Source organism: Aristolochia californica, unplaced genomic scaffold (genome assembly GCF_029961685.1).
Source record: "Aristolochia californica isolate CCGP_79_NKW_82.1479 unplaced genomic scaffold, dmAriCali1.0.hap1 SCAF_9, whole genome shotgun sequence".
Classification (NCBI taxonomy): Eukaryota; Viridiplantae; Streptophyta; class Magnoliopsida; order Piperales; family Aristolochiaceae; genus Aristolochia; species Aristolochia californica.
This window is the reverse complement of record NW_027182290.1, coordinates 33,382,587-33,394,241: the sequence shown is the minus strand read 5'-3', so window position 1 is coordinate 33,394,241 and position 11,655 is coordinate 33,382,587. Positions and strand designations below refer to the sequence as shown.

Sequence of the window (11,655 nt, the reverse complement as noted above, 5' to 3'; positions counted from 1 at the left end):
TGAGGCCAATGCTATTGCAGCAAGATTTCTTGTTATTTCTCGTAGTAGTTAAATTGGACCAAGGTGGAAGTTACGGAGCCTCAGCTGGTGTTCTTTTCTTGGGAATTAAGCATCATAAAACCGCTGAGTTCTTTTGAAGGAACACGGGGTAGGGCATCTCATTTTATGAGAAAAATTAATAGGATAGCTGTTGTTTTTCTAACAGATGCTAGAGGAAGACTTGGATAGAGCTGTTTCGGTTTGGGGGAATGTGATTACTGAATTGTACCTGTGAAGGTATAAATGGACTTTTCACGTTCCAACGTAACACTCACAGATACAATTAGTATAAATATATAGATTACAGAGTGCAGATGAAAAGGGCTACAAACAGCAACATTCTAGACACTGGAAAAAAAACCCTGCTATTTGCTTGCAAAGAGATCATCCCAAATATCTTTTCAAGTCTTCCTCTTTTTCCTCCTCAAGTTTGGCATGGCACGAAGTCCCACTCCAGAGGCAGGTTCTGCTATGATGAGATTGGCATCTTCAGAAGGAGACGGCTGTTCTATCGTGTTCACTGGCTGACGATCATTAGAATTCATGGAACTAAGATGGCCAGAAACATTTTCAATGAGTGAATTCCCACGGGATTCAGAAGAAGCTAAACTACCCATATTGCCAAGCTTCTCAGACTCTCTTACTGCGCTTGTTACAGCAGGAACCGGGTTATTACTGGGATCATCTTCATCAACGCAAAATCCACCTCCAATGAAAAGGTACTCTTTGGAGAAGCTGCTAGAATCATGGTTTCGGTCACTTTCATCAAGACCATTTACATCTCCAACCATGGTGGTGTCATCATCCAAGGCAATAGGTTCGATTGGCTGTTCTGTTCTCTCATTCATGTGGCTTCCATCTCTTAAGATTGGTGAAGAGTGGAGACCATCACCTTCCAAATCTTCTTCTGTATATTTCATTTGATTGCGAGGCCGAACAGACTGAAAAAGGATAAATACCAAAATACAATCATGCAGTGGAAAGATATGCCACTTGAATAAATAAAACATAGGTATTACTAAATGCAAAAGTTAAGCACATACCCGACGCAATGCAGACTGTTTCTTTCTATTTTCAGCTTCAGACTGCTTTTCATCACCACTAGAACTGGTTTCACTTGATTCAAGGGCCTGTCCTTTCCGTTTTCCTCTTTCAATGCTACCTCCTCTGCCCCTTCCTCTTGCATTTTTATTTGGTCTTCTACCTCCTTGGCCTTTCTTCTGCATAGGAACTTTCTGTTGCATCTTTTCTGACCCAGAGAATTGGTTCTCAACCTCACACTCATTTATCTGATCAAGAGATGACTCCTCAGCAAATATTTCATGTCTAGGAGTAGCAACGTCAACATGTCCATAGGATGGTTCCCCACTCTTGTCATTCTCATGCTCTGAAGAGTGGACTCTTCCTTTCTTGACACGCTTTGAATTTTCCTTTTCAAGAACATCCATCATCAAATCAGATGATTGACTCCCAGTAATCCCTTTCACAGCTTTCTTTATTCTCTGGCTGCGAATTTTGGCAAATCTCTCATTGAATGTATAAAAGGCTTCCAGCCGAAGTTGAGTCTGCACCCATCAGCATAGTCACACATTCCATGTATCAGAGTGTCTTATCTTAAGGAAGATCAAAGCAGTTCTAGAATTATCGGTAATCAGTGAAGTTTCTCTCAAGAAACCAGTGAACATGACAAGGCATGTATTTTGTGGTTACTTTTTAGCATAACTATCTTAGAAAAAGAAGAAACAAGATGAGCTATCTTTTTGGTTCAATTATTGGAAGACTCAGCTGTTCACATGCAGCAAGCCAAGACAATAATTCAGTAGAATTTGAAATAAGTACTATGGAGAAAGGAGAGGACAATCTGAGCAAATAGCAATGACAGAACAATTCTGGATAACAAGTACTATGGAGAAAGGAGAGGAGAGTCCTTAGACCCCGATGGAGAAAAAATCTCCACTGGATAAATATGATTTTGTGACACCTAACTTAACTGGCATACCAGCAAAATGATTTGCTGATCTTAAAATATGATGCCATGGTACATGAAGAGGAGAGCACAAGTGCATTCATAATAAGACCAAAGATGCCAAGCCGGAATGGAAGCACCAGAGCACCAAGAAATAACTGTGGAAGAATCTCACAAAGTCAAATAAATCATTTTTTAAGGGCATATGAATCAAACTCTTTTCATATAATGCCAGGCGCTGGCAAAAAAAAAAAGTAAAGGGAAATATTGCTCAGTAGAAATCACAATGCCCTGGTAGCTGTGAAAGCAATTTGTGCAAGGCATGGATTAGAAAGAGTGAGAGCTCCGACCTCATGTTTGTTGTACTCCTTCAGAACAGGTATAAGCAACTCATCTGCCTTGTGGTTATTCCACCCGAACTTCTCCCAACACAACCTGTATCCAAGATCATCTTATATTGTTAACAGAATACTCTCACATGAATTAGTGAGTAAAAAAATCTCGGGTTTACTAATAGAGAAAGAGACTTCCTAACTTGGCTAGTCATTTTGGAAGGGGCCTTGGACCCAACTTCACACATGATTACATAAGGAGATCTTCATCTGTAAATGTATAAACAAGAATTATGACTTAAATACCTTTTTTTAATAAAACTTTGTAAGTATATTAGGTTGAATGTAATTGTGAAAAAAAATGATAGAAGATATTATAGTAGAAAACAGACAATTTTTTTTTTGTTAAAACTTGAAAACAATCACTTTCTGAAAGACACTTTACCATTTAAAGTTATCAAAGTAGCCCTGTAATTCCAAAACTGACATGTAACAATCACTTTCTGAAAGTGAATATTACAGTGCAACAAGTTACCCAAAATTCTAAACTGATGCTCTTATTCCTGAATAGATTAATGAATAGATATAAGAAACACAACCAGACGAGCAGATTATGAAAATTCCATTTTTTACCTGTGAAGGTCTCCACAAGATATAGAGCGCAAATTAAAAAGACACTATTCCCAATAAGAAGTTGAGTTAAGAATCGTGAAAAATTGAAGAATGCAGAGCAAAGGACTTTTTTCAATGTCTATGACCGATTTCAAAATTTTAAAGGCAAAACATGAATTTTTTTATTAATAAACAAAGAATGCTAAAGCGAAATAAGAGTTCAAGGTCACAATGATTAGAAAGGAAACATGATGCAACCAAGTAACACAAGTATTCTCTAAGTAACCAATTACAGCACATGGTAACCCTAGGTTATAGCTAATATTCATCCACCATTCTAGATTCAAGCTATACTTTACAATGTGACGAGTGCTCTCTAGCTGCTAGCAGAAATAATTATTAAATATACTGTGTTTTTGTTGTACTTTTTAATCCGAGGAGAAGTACCCATTGACACATACCAGTAAAGATCCCAATAAGAAAAAATAGAAAATTCAAAAAACACAAAAGAATTAGAGGCTTACTTGCGAAGCACTGACAGATCTGGTTTTCCCCATAAGAATGGCTCAGTAGATTCATCTACTTGGGGAGAAGTGTATGCAGATATTACTGCAGCACTGGGAAAAGATGATGGAATATGCCAATTTTTGCTCACATTTCTCTGCAAATATGGCAAGGGGCAGTTATAGGAATGATAGCAGAACTCTATTTAGAGAGATAGGAGAAAGAACTACAGGACTCACATGTTTCTCCATGAAAATTTGTTTTATCTGGTTATCTGCAGATCTATTTCCTGTGACATTTTCACCTTGACCTCCTATCAAGGACTTTTGCTTTGAATTGCCTCCTAAATTAGAGCTAAGCTTCCCTAGAATGGCAGGGTCTGGAGATTCAATCCACTCCTTGAATTTCTGGAGCCCCTCTTCCTCTGGAAATGCATTAACAACTTCAATGGCATTTACTATTCCTATCCCACTGCATATTCAAACAATCTCATTAAGAAGATAAATAGTAGAGAAATGTTCATTGGTTGTTCTTTTGCAAGCAGAATAAACTTATCTTGTAATACTTTGGCAATCAGATTTATGAAAGCTGAACAGCTCGTGTAATAAATCCACAAGGAAAGATTAAGTGGAAACTAGAATACACAACTAATTCAGAAGTATAACAATTTGAGAGCAAACATAAAACGCAAAAATTAAACGTAAATTGCAAGATGATCCTTAACACAATTGCCTTCATGATTAAGGTTTTACCTGACACCTTCAGTATAATCACTCCCTAAAAGCAATGCCATGCGAATCAATTTTTCTCTAGATAGTCCTAATTCACTTTCAATGTCCTGAAAGAACAAAATGTCAAGCATAAGAGAAGAACCTAGTAGAGAAGTTCAGATTGACCATAATAACACCAATACAGCTCTTTGCAGATTCACTGCGGTAGAAGCGTAATTAAAAAGGAATCATATTAAAACAGAAAAAAATGACAGTTCAAGGAAATACCTTGATGCAAATTTCAGGCACTAGCAATATGTAGAAGGTAAATATTAAAAAAAACCGTAGAAGGTAAATATCAAGCTGAACACTTGTCTGTGACAACTATTAATCAAAAAACCTATTCCTCCAGAAAGCCCTTTTACGTAGTAAATTCAAAATAATAAATCACCAGTTGTTGGACAATCAGTTTTTTTAATTCATCAACTACTGAGAAATGTGCACAATCATTTGATCCCTGATTACTTACATAAAGAACAGCCATGTAAAGTACAAAGTTGATTCACAAAACCATTTATGCATACATGTGATCCTTAAACTATTCTAAACAGAAATTAAATCTTACATAAGAAACGAAAATATGTTTTTCTAGAAGTGAACCTTCATGAAGTACGTTTCTACATATTTGCGGTCATCAAATATATTCTTATAAACACTTCGAGCCCCAAACAAGAACACATCAGAGTCATCAGTAACGACACCATCAACCATGTTCGCCAACTCCATGTATGCGCACTGTGCTTCTGCTTCCATGGGCGCAATTATGTAAGGCAATCCAAACATTTGAAGTAGCTCCTATAGAATGGCCAAAAAGAAGATGTATTAGAATGTCTCTTTCTTTGACATTATGGGCAATTTTCCTATTGAACTTAAAGATGTAACTTTTTCGAAACTGTAAAACAATCTATTCTTGATGCCTAGAAAACCTCACAATAAAATTAACACCTCAGATATTGGAAGTGACCAAAAGGGAAATAGCAAATGAGATGTTAGAGGGTAACCTGACATTCTGTAAACATCTCACTGCTAACAGATTCAGCATTTCGTTCAAGCTTTCTTCGCTCATCGCCAAGAACTTCCCTCTCTTGCCTTAAATGTACTATTTCCTCATCCAAATGAGCTTCTAGTGATCCTTCAATCTCAAACTGCAAATCATATGGAAGAGGAGGCTTATCCTCATTAAACTGATGTCCACTTTTGCTTACTTCATCTATCTCTGAAACTATATCACTGTGAAATGTATCCCTTGTTAAATTATCATCTCCAATACTGTCACGACTATTTATAATTCCAGAAGAAAGATTCTGATGGGAAGAATCAGAAATACTGTTGTGAACTGTAGGGGCAGTATCAGATGCCCCTACCTCTGAATCGTTAGTTTCACCCAGATTAGAATCATCTATGCGACATTCCACGAGGTTCATGTCAGGTTGCTTCAACTCCAAGGCAGTACTTCCATCCTCTGTTGGTGCTTCTTCATGTCTTTGCCTCCCATCATCACCAACTTCATGAGTTGAAGATCCTTTATACAAATCCACGGACACTCCATCATTTAGGTTCCCTTTGGAGATTGCTGATTTTTCACAAATGTCTAGAGGATTGTCCATCAGTTGCATCGCTTCAACACAAAGCCTTTCAACACCATTCTCTGCCTCGTGTGATTTGTGCCTGTGTTGATGATAAACCCCTTTTAAAGGAACACTGGAAGAGTCCAACATACTGTCTTCAAGAGATAGAGCATCAACTGAAGTTTCCAGTATACCTCCTGAAATCTCCAAATCCACAATTTCAGAGGATGATTTCTCCTTTGTGAAATCCTGAAGACTTCTCCTAATTGCTTCTTGGATATCAGCTTCTTCCTCCAAGTGGCCTCTTGAAATATGCTCCTGTTCAGTAAACAAAGGACCTGTGTTACTGGGAACATCACATACTCCTTCTTCCCAATCCACTTCTTCTTCATCACTAACATTTCCTTCTTCAACATTTGAAGGGACCTTCAAAGTTGAACTTCCTGCAACTAACGTTGCAAATATATCGTCTTCATCTGTACCTCCAGTCCCATCGCCATCTTTCACAAAGGATTCTTCCACAAAGGATATCTCAATGGCACTTTCAGGATTATCGATATGAACTTCACTATGGCTCTCCTCTTCCATTTGTATTTGTGTATCCATGTTGCCAGTTGAGCTATCGAATTCATCATTCACTTCGTTGACAATAGAAGTTGACAGAGAGTAATTATTATCAGAAAGGCTTTTAAGAATTGCCTCTCCATCTGTACAAGTGCCATCCTTCACCTTATCTTGCTCAAATTCTCTCATCATATCTAAATTCCTTTGTAGATCACGTGTCACACGAATCCCTAGTCCTCGGACCCTACTAACTCGGACACGACCCCTTTCATCAATATATGTGCCAATGTCTTGGCCAATTTCGGGGGTGGAATCAGCAGCAGCAGGCCCAGTGAAAGTATGAAACTGCACAGTAGATGAAACAGGGGTACTGGAATCCAGTGAAGCTGTATAATCCTGTCCATGTTTTCCACTTCCAGCAGCTGTCAGCATTCTGATCCAATTTGCAAATTGTTAACCAAGGTAAAGGGAAAAAAATTGCATATAAGCACCACATACACAACAACCCATAAAATAACCCAAAATCTGAATTATTAAGTCCCAATGAACTCAATTCTAAAAGAACTAAGAGTGACTGTACATTCTCATATATATAAGACTGCGAAACATATACAAACAAGGAATAATGCAGATATCCATCTTACTGTTTATCACCAGTGAATGATGATGAAAATATGAATTCTCTATTGGCCTCAGAAGCTATTCGTGAACTTTTCACTCCACCAATTCCCCTCCCAGCAGCACTTTTTTGAACTTGATCTATTTCTCGACGAAAAGCAACAGTTTTCAGATAGGCTTGTATTTGAAGCTCAGAGAACTTTGAAGGAGCCTGTGTACATAAAAAAAAAAAAAACAAAGAAATAGCTCAGTACAAATTTATCTAAGATCATGAGAGGCAAAAAAGAAAGAATGGGGCAGGTACATAGAGGCAGATGAATCTTATCTCTTATTGAACTTAAGACCAAAAAGAAAGAGAGACAACATGAACAGAACTCCATAGTTGTTCTTTGGAGAGGGTGCATCTTTCTCCATTACCAGGTTTAACACAAAGAGCTCCCGGTGTTTTTTTCCCCCTTTTTTTAAATAATTAAAGGGCTCCCTAGTTTTTTTTTATTTTGAGGAAAATGTGTGAATTTAAGTCAAAGGAAGGGGAAGAATATACAACCTAGTGCGGCGCCCCTTCCTCCACAAGGAGGCTCCCTAGTTATTCCCTTAAAATTAAAGCACAGAGCTGAAACTTGTATACCTTCTTTACTTTTTGATACTTTTGCCTGTTTTCCGCCATCAGTCTCTCTCTCATCTAAGATACAAAAGACGGTGTTTATTTCAAATTTTCATAATGCCATACAAGAACATATAAATATCACAAAGCAAATAAACATAAATCAAAATCATCTAATTAAGCATTTGCAATTACTACTGATTTTATCAAAAGTTACCTGAACAAGAAGATCCAACTGCATTGATGGTGGAAGAGAAGCCAAGATAGTTGGATCAAGTTTTCCAGTCATTTCTGGCTGCAAAGTCATGACAGTTACAAAGACTCTTACTAAATTAGGTACGTCCATGATAATTTTGCAAGGATGCTGCATAGTATAATTATCATCAAAATGATTAACAGTTGCCAGATCAAGACATTTCATTCAACTGGCACAAATGTCAACTACCATTACAGTCAAGATACAAGACCACAACTTCGAACTAACACAAAGAAATCATGATAAAATATTTGTACATGTTCAGAGATCCCATCACCACTTACCAGTTGCCAGATCAACTGGTGCAAATGTCAATAACCATTATAGATCAAAACACAAGGCAACAACTTCCATCTAAGAGAGACAATCATTATACAAATAAAGTTTAGAATTCTTCACATGTCCAGAGATCCCATTACCACTTACCAGTTGCATGTACTCGAACAAAGAATTTAAAAGGATCAATTTTCTTTCTTACTCCATTTGATGGTTAAAAAGTCCCACTATTTCATGGCTGTAATCATTTCTCAGGTGAGTTGCCTGACAATGAGAGTTTGTCACAAGAATAGATACAAAGAGTTATGGGCTTAGATAATCCTAAACTAATAAGTTGGGAAAAAAACTTTTATTTTTATTTTTAATAACAATGAGAAAGAGGATTTCATTAAGAAAGCTCCTGAGGGAGAGGATGTTACAAATACAAAGTAAACAAGAGGAAACGAAAGCAAATGCAGCTCCCAGACAGAAGTGCTAAGACCAAGTCACAGGAGAAGAGAGGTTCCTACAAGGAGATGCTGCATAGAAACCCCTTCCCTAACCTGTGTCTCAGAAATAACATCAGAACTTCTAAGGGTGTGCTGCCATGAAACATCAAGGTTTTTATGTAGGTCCTCAATTTCATCCATATACCTTCTTCCCACAAGCCCAACTAGTGACCACCGTAAAGTTTCCTTCAACAACTAAGAGAGCAGAAAATCTTCTCATATACAGTCCCATGCTCTCCAATAAGGCCCTCAACTCTGCCACAATACATCCCCAAAGCCGAATGGAGCAGAGTAGACAAGAAGGATATTACTTGAGGAGGATCTAATCACACCACCCCCACCAACTGGACCCGTTGCCCTTTGAGCTCCCATCAAAATTAAGTTTTAGCCAACTCCCTAGCTTTAGTGGAGAAAAGACTTGACACTTTAGCTAGAGCAATTACAAACTTAATTCTTTCTGTTTCATAGCCCATAAGTATTTTCCGTCTGGCCTTTCTGTGTGTTCTCTTTAGTCCCTTGTTCTTCTCATCTTGGGCTAGGTTGTTTGTCCAAGCCTAGACATGAAGGAGAGCAATTGTGGATAAAAGTCAACATCATCCTCTGGCAGAAAGAACACCCTATATCTCAAGCTTGTTGGCTGAAAGCAACAGTAGCCCCATAGTGGTCAAGGACTTGGAAAGACCTTGAACTTAATATTTGGAAAATAGCTCCTAACATAGGCTAACTATTTTGGGAGGAGTAGACCCATCTTCAAGACAAGTGGTTTGATATACTGAAGATGAGACATCACTTGGTTCATCCAGATGGTCTTTGGATTTGATCAGTCATGAAAGAGCTTAAAAAAAACAAAAACAAAAAAGATAATTAAAATTTTAAAGTATCTAATATCTCATTTAACAAATATTTGAATGATTATTGTGTGCAAAATTCAAAGCCTCAGCAAGTTGAATTCAACTAACAAGACACTTAGATCTTTGACCACAAAGAGGACTGACGCCTCTAGAAATGCCAAAAGCTTAATTCATTCCTCAGCTACACCTATTGTTTCCTAGTAACATTTTGTTGTTGGGAAATTCATTCCCATACCTGAGGAATTGTGCTTCTTTATTTGGTTACTTTCGTCATGTATCTTCGTCTCCTTTAGAGAATCTTGTAGTCCTCATGATTAAGAAATCTCATTTCTTCATTTAAAAAAAAAAAGAAATCTCATTTCTTAGTGCTTAAGGAAATGTTGATTTATTCATTCCACTGATCAAATCAAGTAACCAAAATAGCAACAAATTAAAAAATTTCAAAAGACCAAATACAAACTTAATTTTACGGTTATATTCTAAGTAGATCACAGCTCACTATGCTAAGTCTGAAGGGTGCAATATGGCTGTATCGTAAAAGAGAAGCTCCAAACTGAAGAAAGTAAAAAGCTCTCCATGCTAGTGGATATGGCATAGATACACCAAACCAGGTTTATGACTCCATAAGAACTTGCACAAGGAGCAATAAAATGATAAGTAAAAACGATAGAACAGCAAAGTCAGAAGTAGCCCACTCACAAGTATCAACTCCTCATTCTCATCCTCTTCATCTTCCTGCTCAGGAGGAATGGCACCAGCGGAAACACTGCCTGTAAAAGGGCCTCCACCTTCTGCAGCAAGGGATGCTGCAAGCCTAAATAGATTCATGTAAAATAGATTGCTAATTCTGAAGAATCAAATCTAAAAAAATTAACATCCTGACGGATAAAGGAATTACAGTTCATCGAGAGATTCATGATTGTAAGCTCCTTTAGTTGCTTCAAGTTTCCCAGGACTGACCTCCACTGAGTTGTCTTGGTCAGCCACAATCTTTTTGCCCTTAGTAGCAGTCTTCTGCCTTTGGTTCTTTATTTCCTTTGCAATTTCTTCGATTCTTTGTACTTTAAGCTGCCAAACAGAATTAATTTTGTGAAGATCGAAACTAAATAGAGTTCCCTATAAATTTGATTTAGGAGGACACATGGGCTAGAATGACACTAAAATCAAAGCATTAAAGGCAGACCAAAACCAATCAAAATCTGCTTTGTTTGCTTCAGTTTAGCTGGAAAAATTTGTGAAACTGTATTAAAAAAATACAGTTTCTCAAACTGTTCCAGCTAAATAGAAGCAGAGAAAGCAGAATTCCGCTGTCATCCATAAATAAATTTTACAGATTAAATTACTACAGGAAATAGATGTTTAACTCATAAGCCACTTTGAAACAAGAAAAGAAGCAGACCCAACAAATTCAGCATGATTGACGACTAGGAATATCATCTTTCACCCAGAGAAAGGAAGGTCAATTTTCCATTAGGAGATTTTAAAATAACAAATGAAAAAAAATACCGAATTTCGGTATGGACATTCAAAAATAAAACATAATAAAAATCAAAATTCTTCTGTATGAATATTTCAAAATGAAAGAAAGTGAAAAACTACAAGGGGCACAACTGACATGATTAAGCAGCAATTTTTCCGCAGTCTTCCTAATCTTCGCTTGTGCATTCTCTCGCTGGCGTCGGCGAGCAATGACGGTCCGGCGCTTGAGAGCAGGCGTCCCACCGTCGAAAACAAAAACAGGCTTCGTCCGAAGAAAGAGGAGCTTGCAGATGCGACGGAAAAAACCAATGAGATGAGCATTTCTCACCATCTCTCCCTTCTCGTCTCGCATCGCCTTCATGAACTGAATCATCCAAATACTCGCGTCTGCATAGAGGGAAGAACGAAAGGAAGAATGAAGTTAGATGGACTTTGCTAGTCGAATAATCAGAGAGGGAGAAGGAAGGGGACAGAGAGCGAGACCTATGGCGAGTTTTCTCCCCGCAAGGGTTTCGACAGAGACACGACGACCGACAGGGGCGAGGAGGTCCCATAAACCTTGGACTCCCATGTCGCCGGCGACGCTTCCCAAGTTGCCGCCAAAGACACCAAAGGAGCGATCGATCTAAATTCTCAACAAACTTGTGCGCCTGGCTAGTTGGCTTGCACTGAGTACCGGTAACTCCCGCGGCAAGTTGCTTGACGATTCCGTTTAGTATTTCCAACCG

At 38.0% G+C, this 11,655-nt stretch overlaps 1 protein-coding gene across 2 annotated transcripts; it reads right to left on the bottom strand.

The window, feature by feature from the left end:
• Positions 1–163: 163 nt before the first annotated feature.
• Positions 164–11,655, bottom strand: LOC137941072 (DNA repair protein UVH3). 2 transcript variants are annotated; one of them, XM_068786320.1, is made up of 15 exons: positions 11,411–11,655; positions 11,064–11,314; positions 10,347–10,516; positions 10,148–10,262; positions 7,795–7,872; positions 7,602–7,655; positions 7,000–7,184; positions 5,225–6,788; positions 4,824–5,018; positions 4,206–4,291; positions 3,693–3,924; positions 3,474–3,610; positions 2,356–2,440; positions 1,083–1,604; positions 164–980 (listed from the first exon to the last, which is right to left on the bottom strand). In XM_068786320.1, exons 1-15 carry the CDS (start codon positions 11,496–11,498, stop codon positions 441–443), a joined length of 4,302 nt encoding a protein of 1,433 aa, XP_068642421.1. In that variant the 5' UTR covers positions 11,499–11,655; the 3' UTR covers positions 164–440. The 2 variants fall into 2 exon arrangements, with proteins under 2 accessions (XP_068642421.1, XP_068642422.1); XM_068786321.1 differs by lacking the exons at positions 11,064–11,314; positions 11,411–11,655 and having other exon boundaries at positions 10,148–10,254; positions 10,347–10,447.

Bases quoted from the DNA above. Each gene is read 5' to 3' on its own strand.
- LOC137941072 (XM_068786320.1), bottom strand. From the start codon at position 11,498: ATGGGAGTCCAAGGTTTATGGGACCTCCTCGCCCCTGTCGGTCGTCGT. The intron at 7,185-7,601 runs GTATACAAGTTT...TTATGTACACAG, and splicing joins AGTATCAAAAAGTAAAGAAG to GCTCCTTCAAAGTTCTCTGA. The intron at 2,441-3,473 runs GTAAGCCTCTAA...TCTTGGATACAG, and splicing joins GATCTGTCAGTGCTTCGCAA to GTTGTGTTGGGAGAAGTTCG.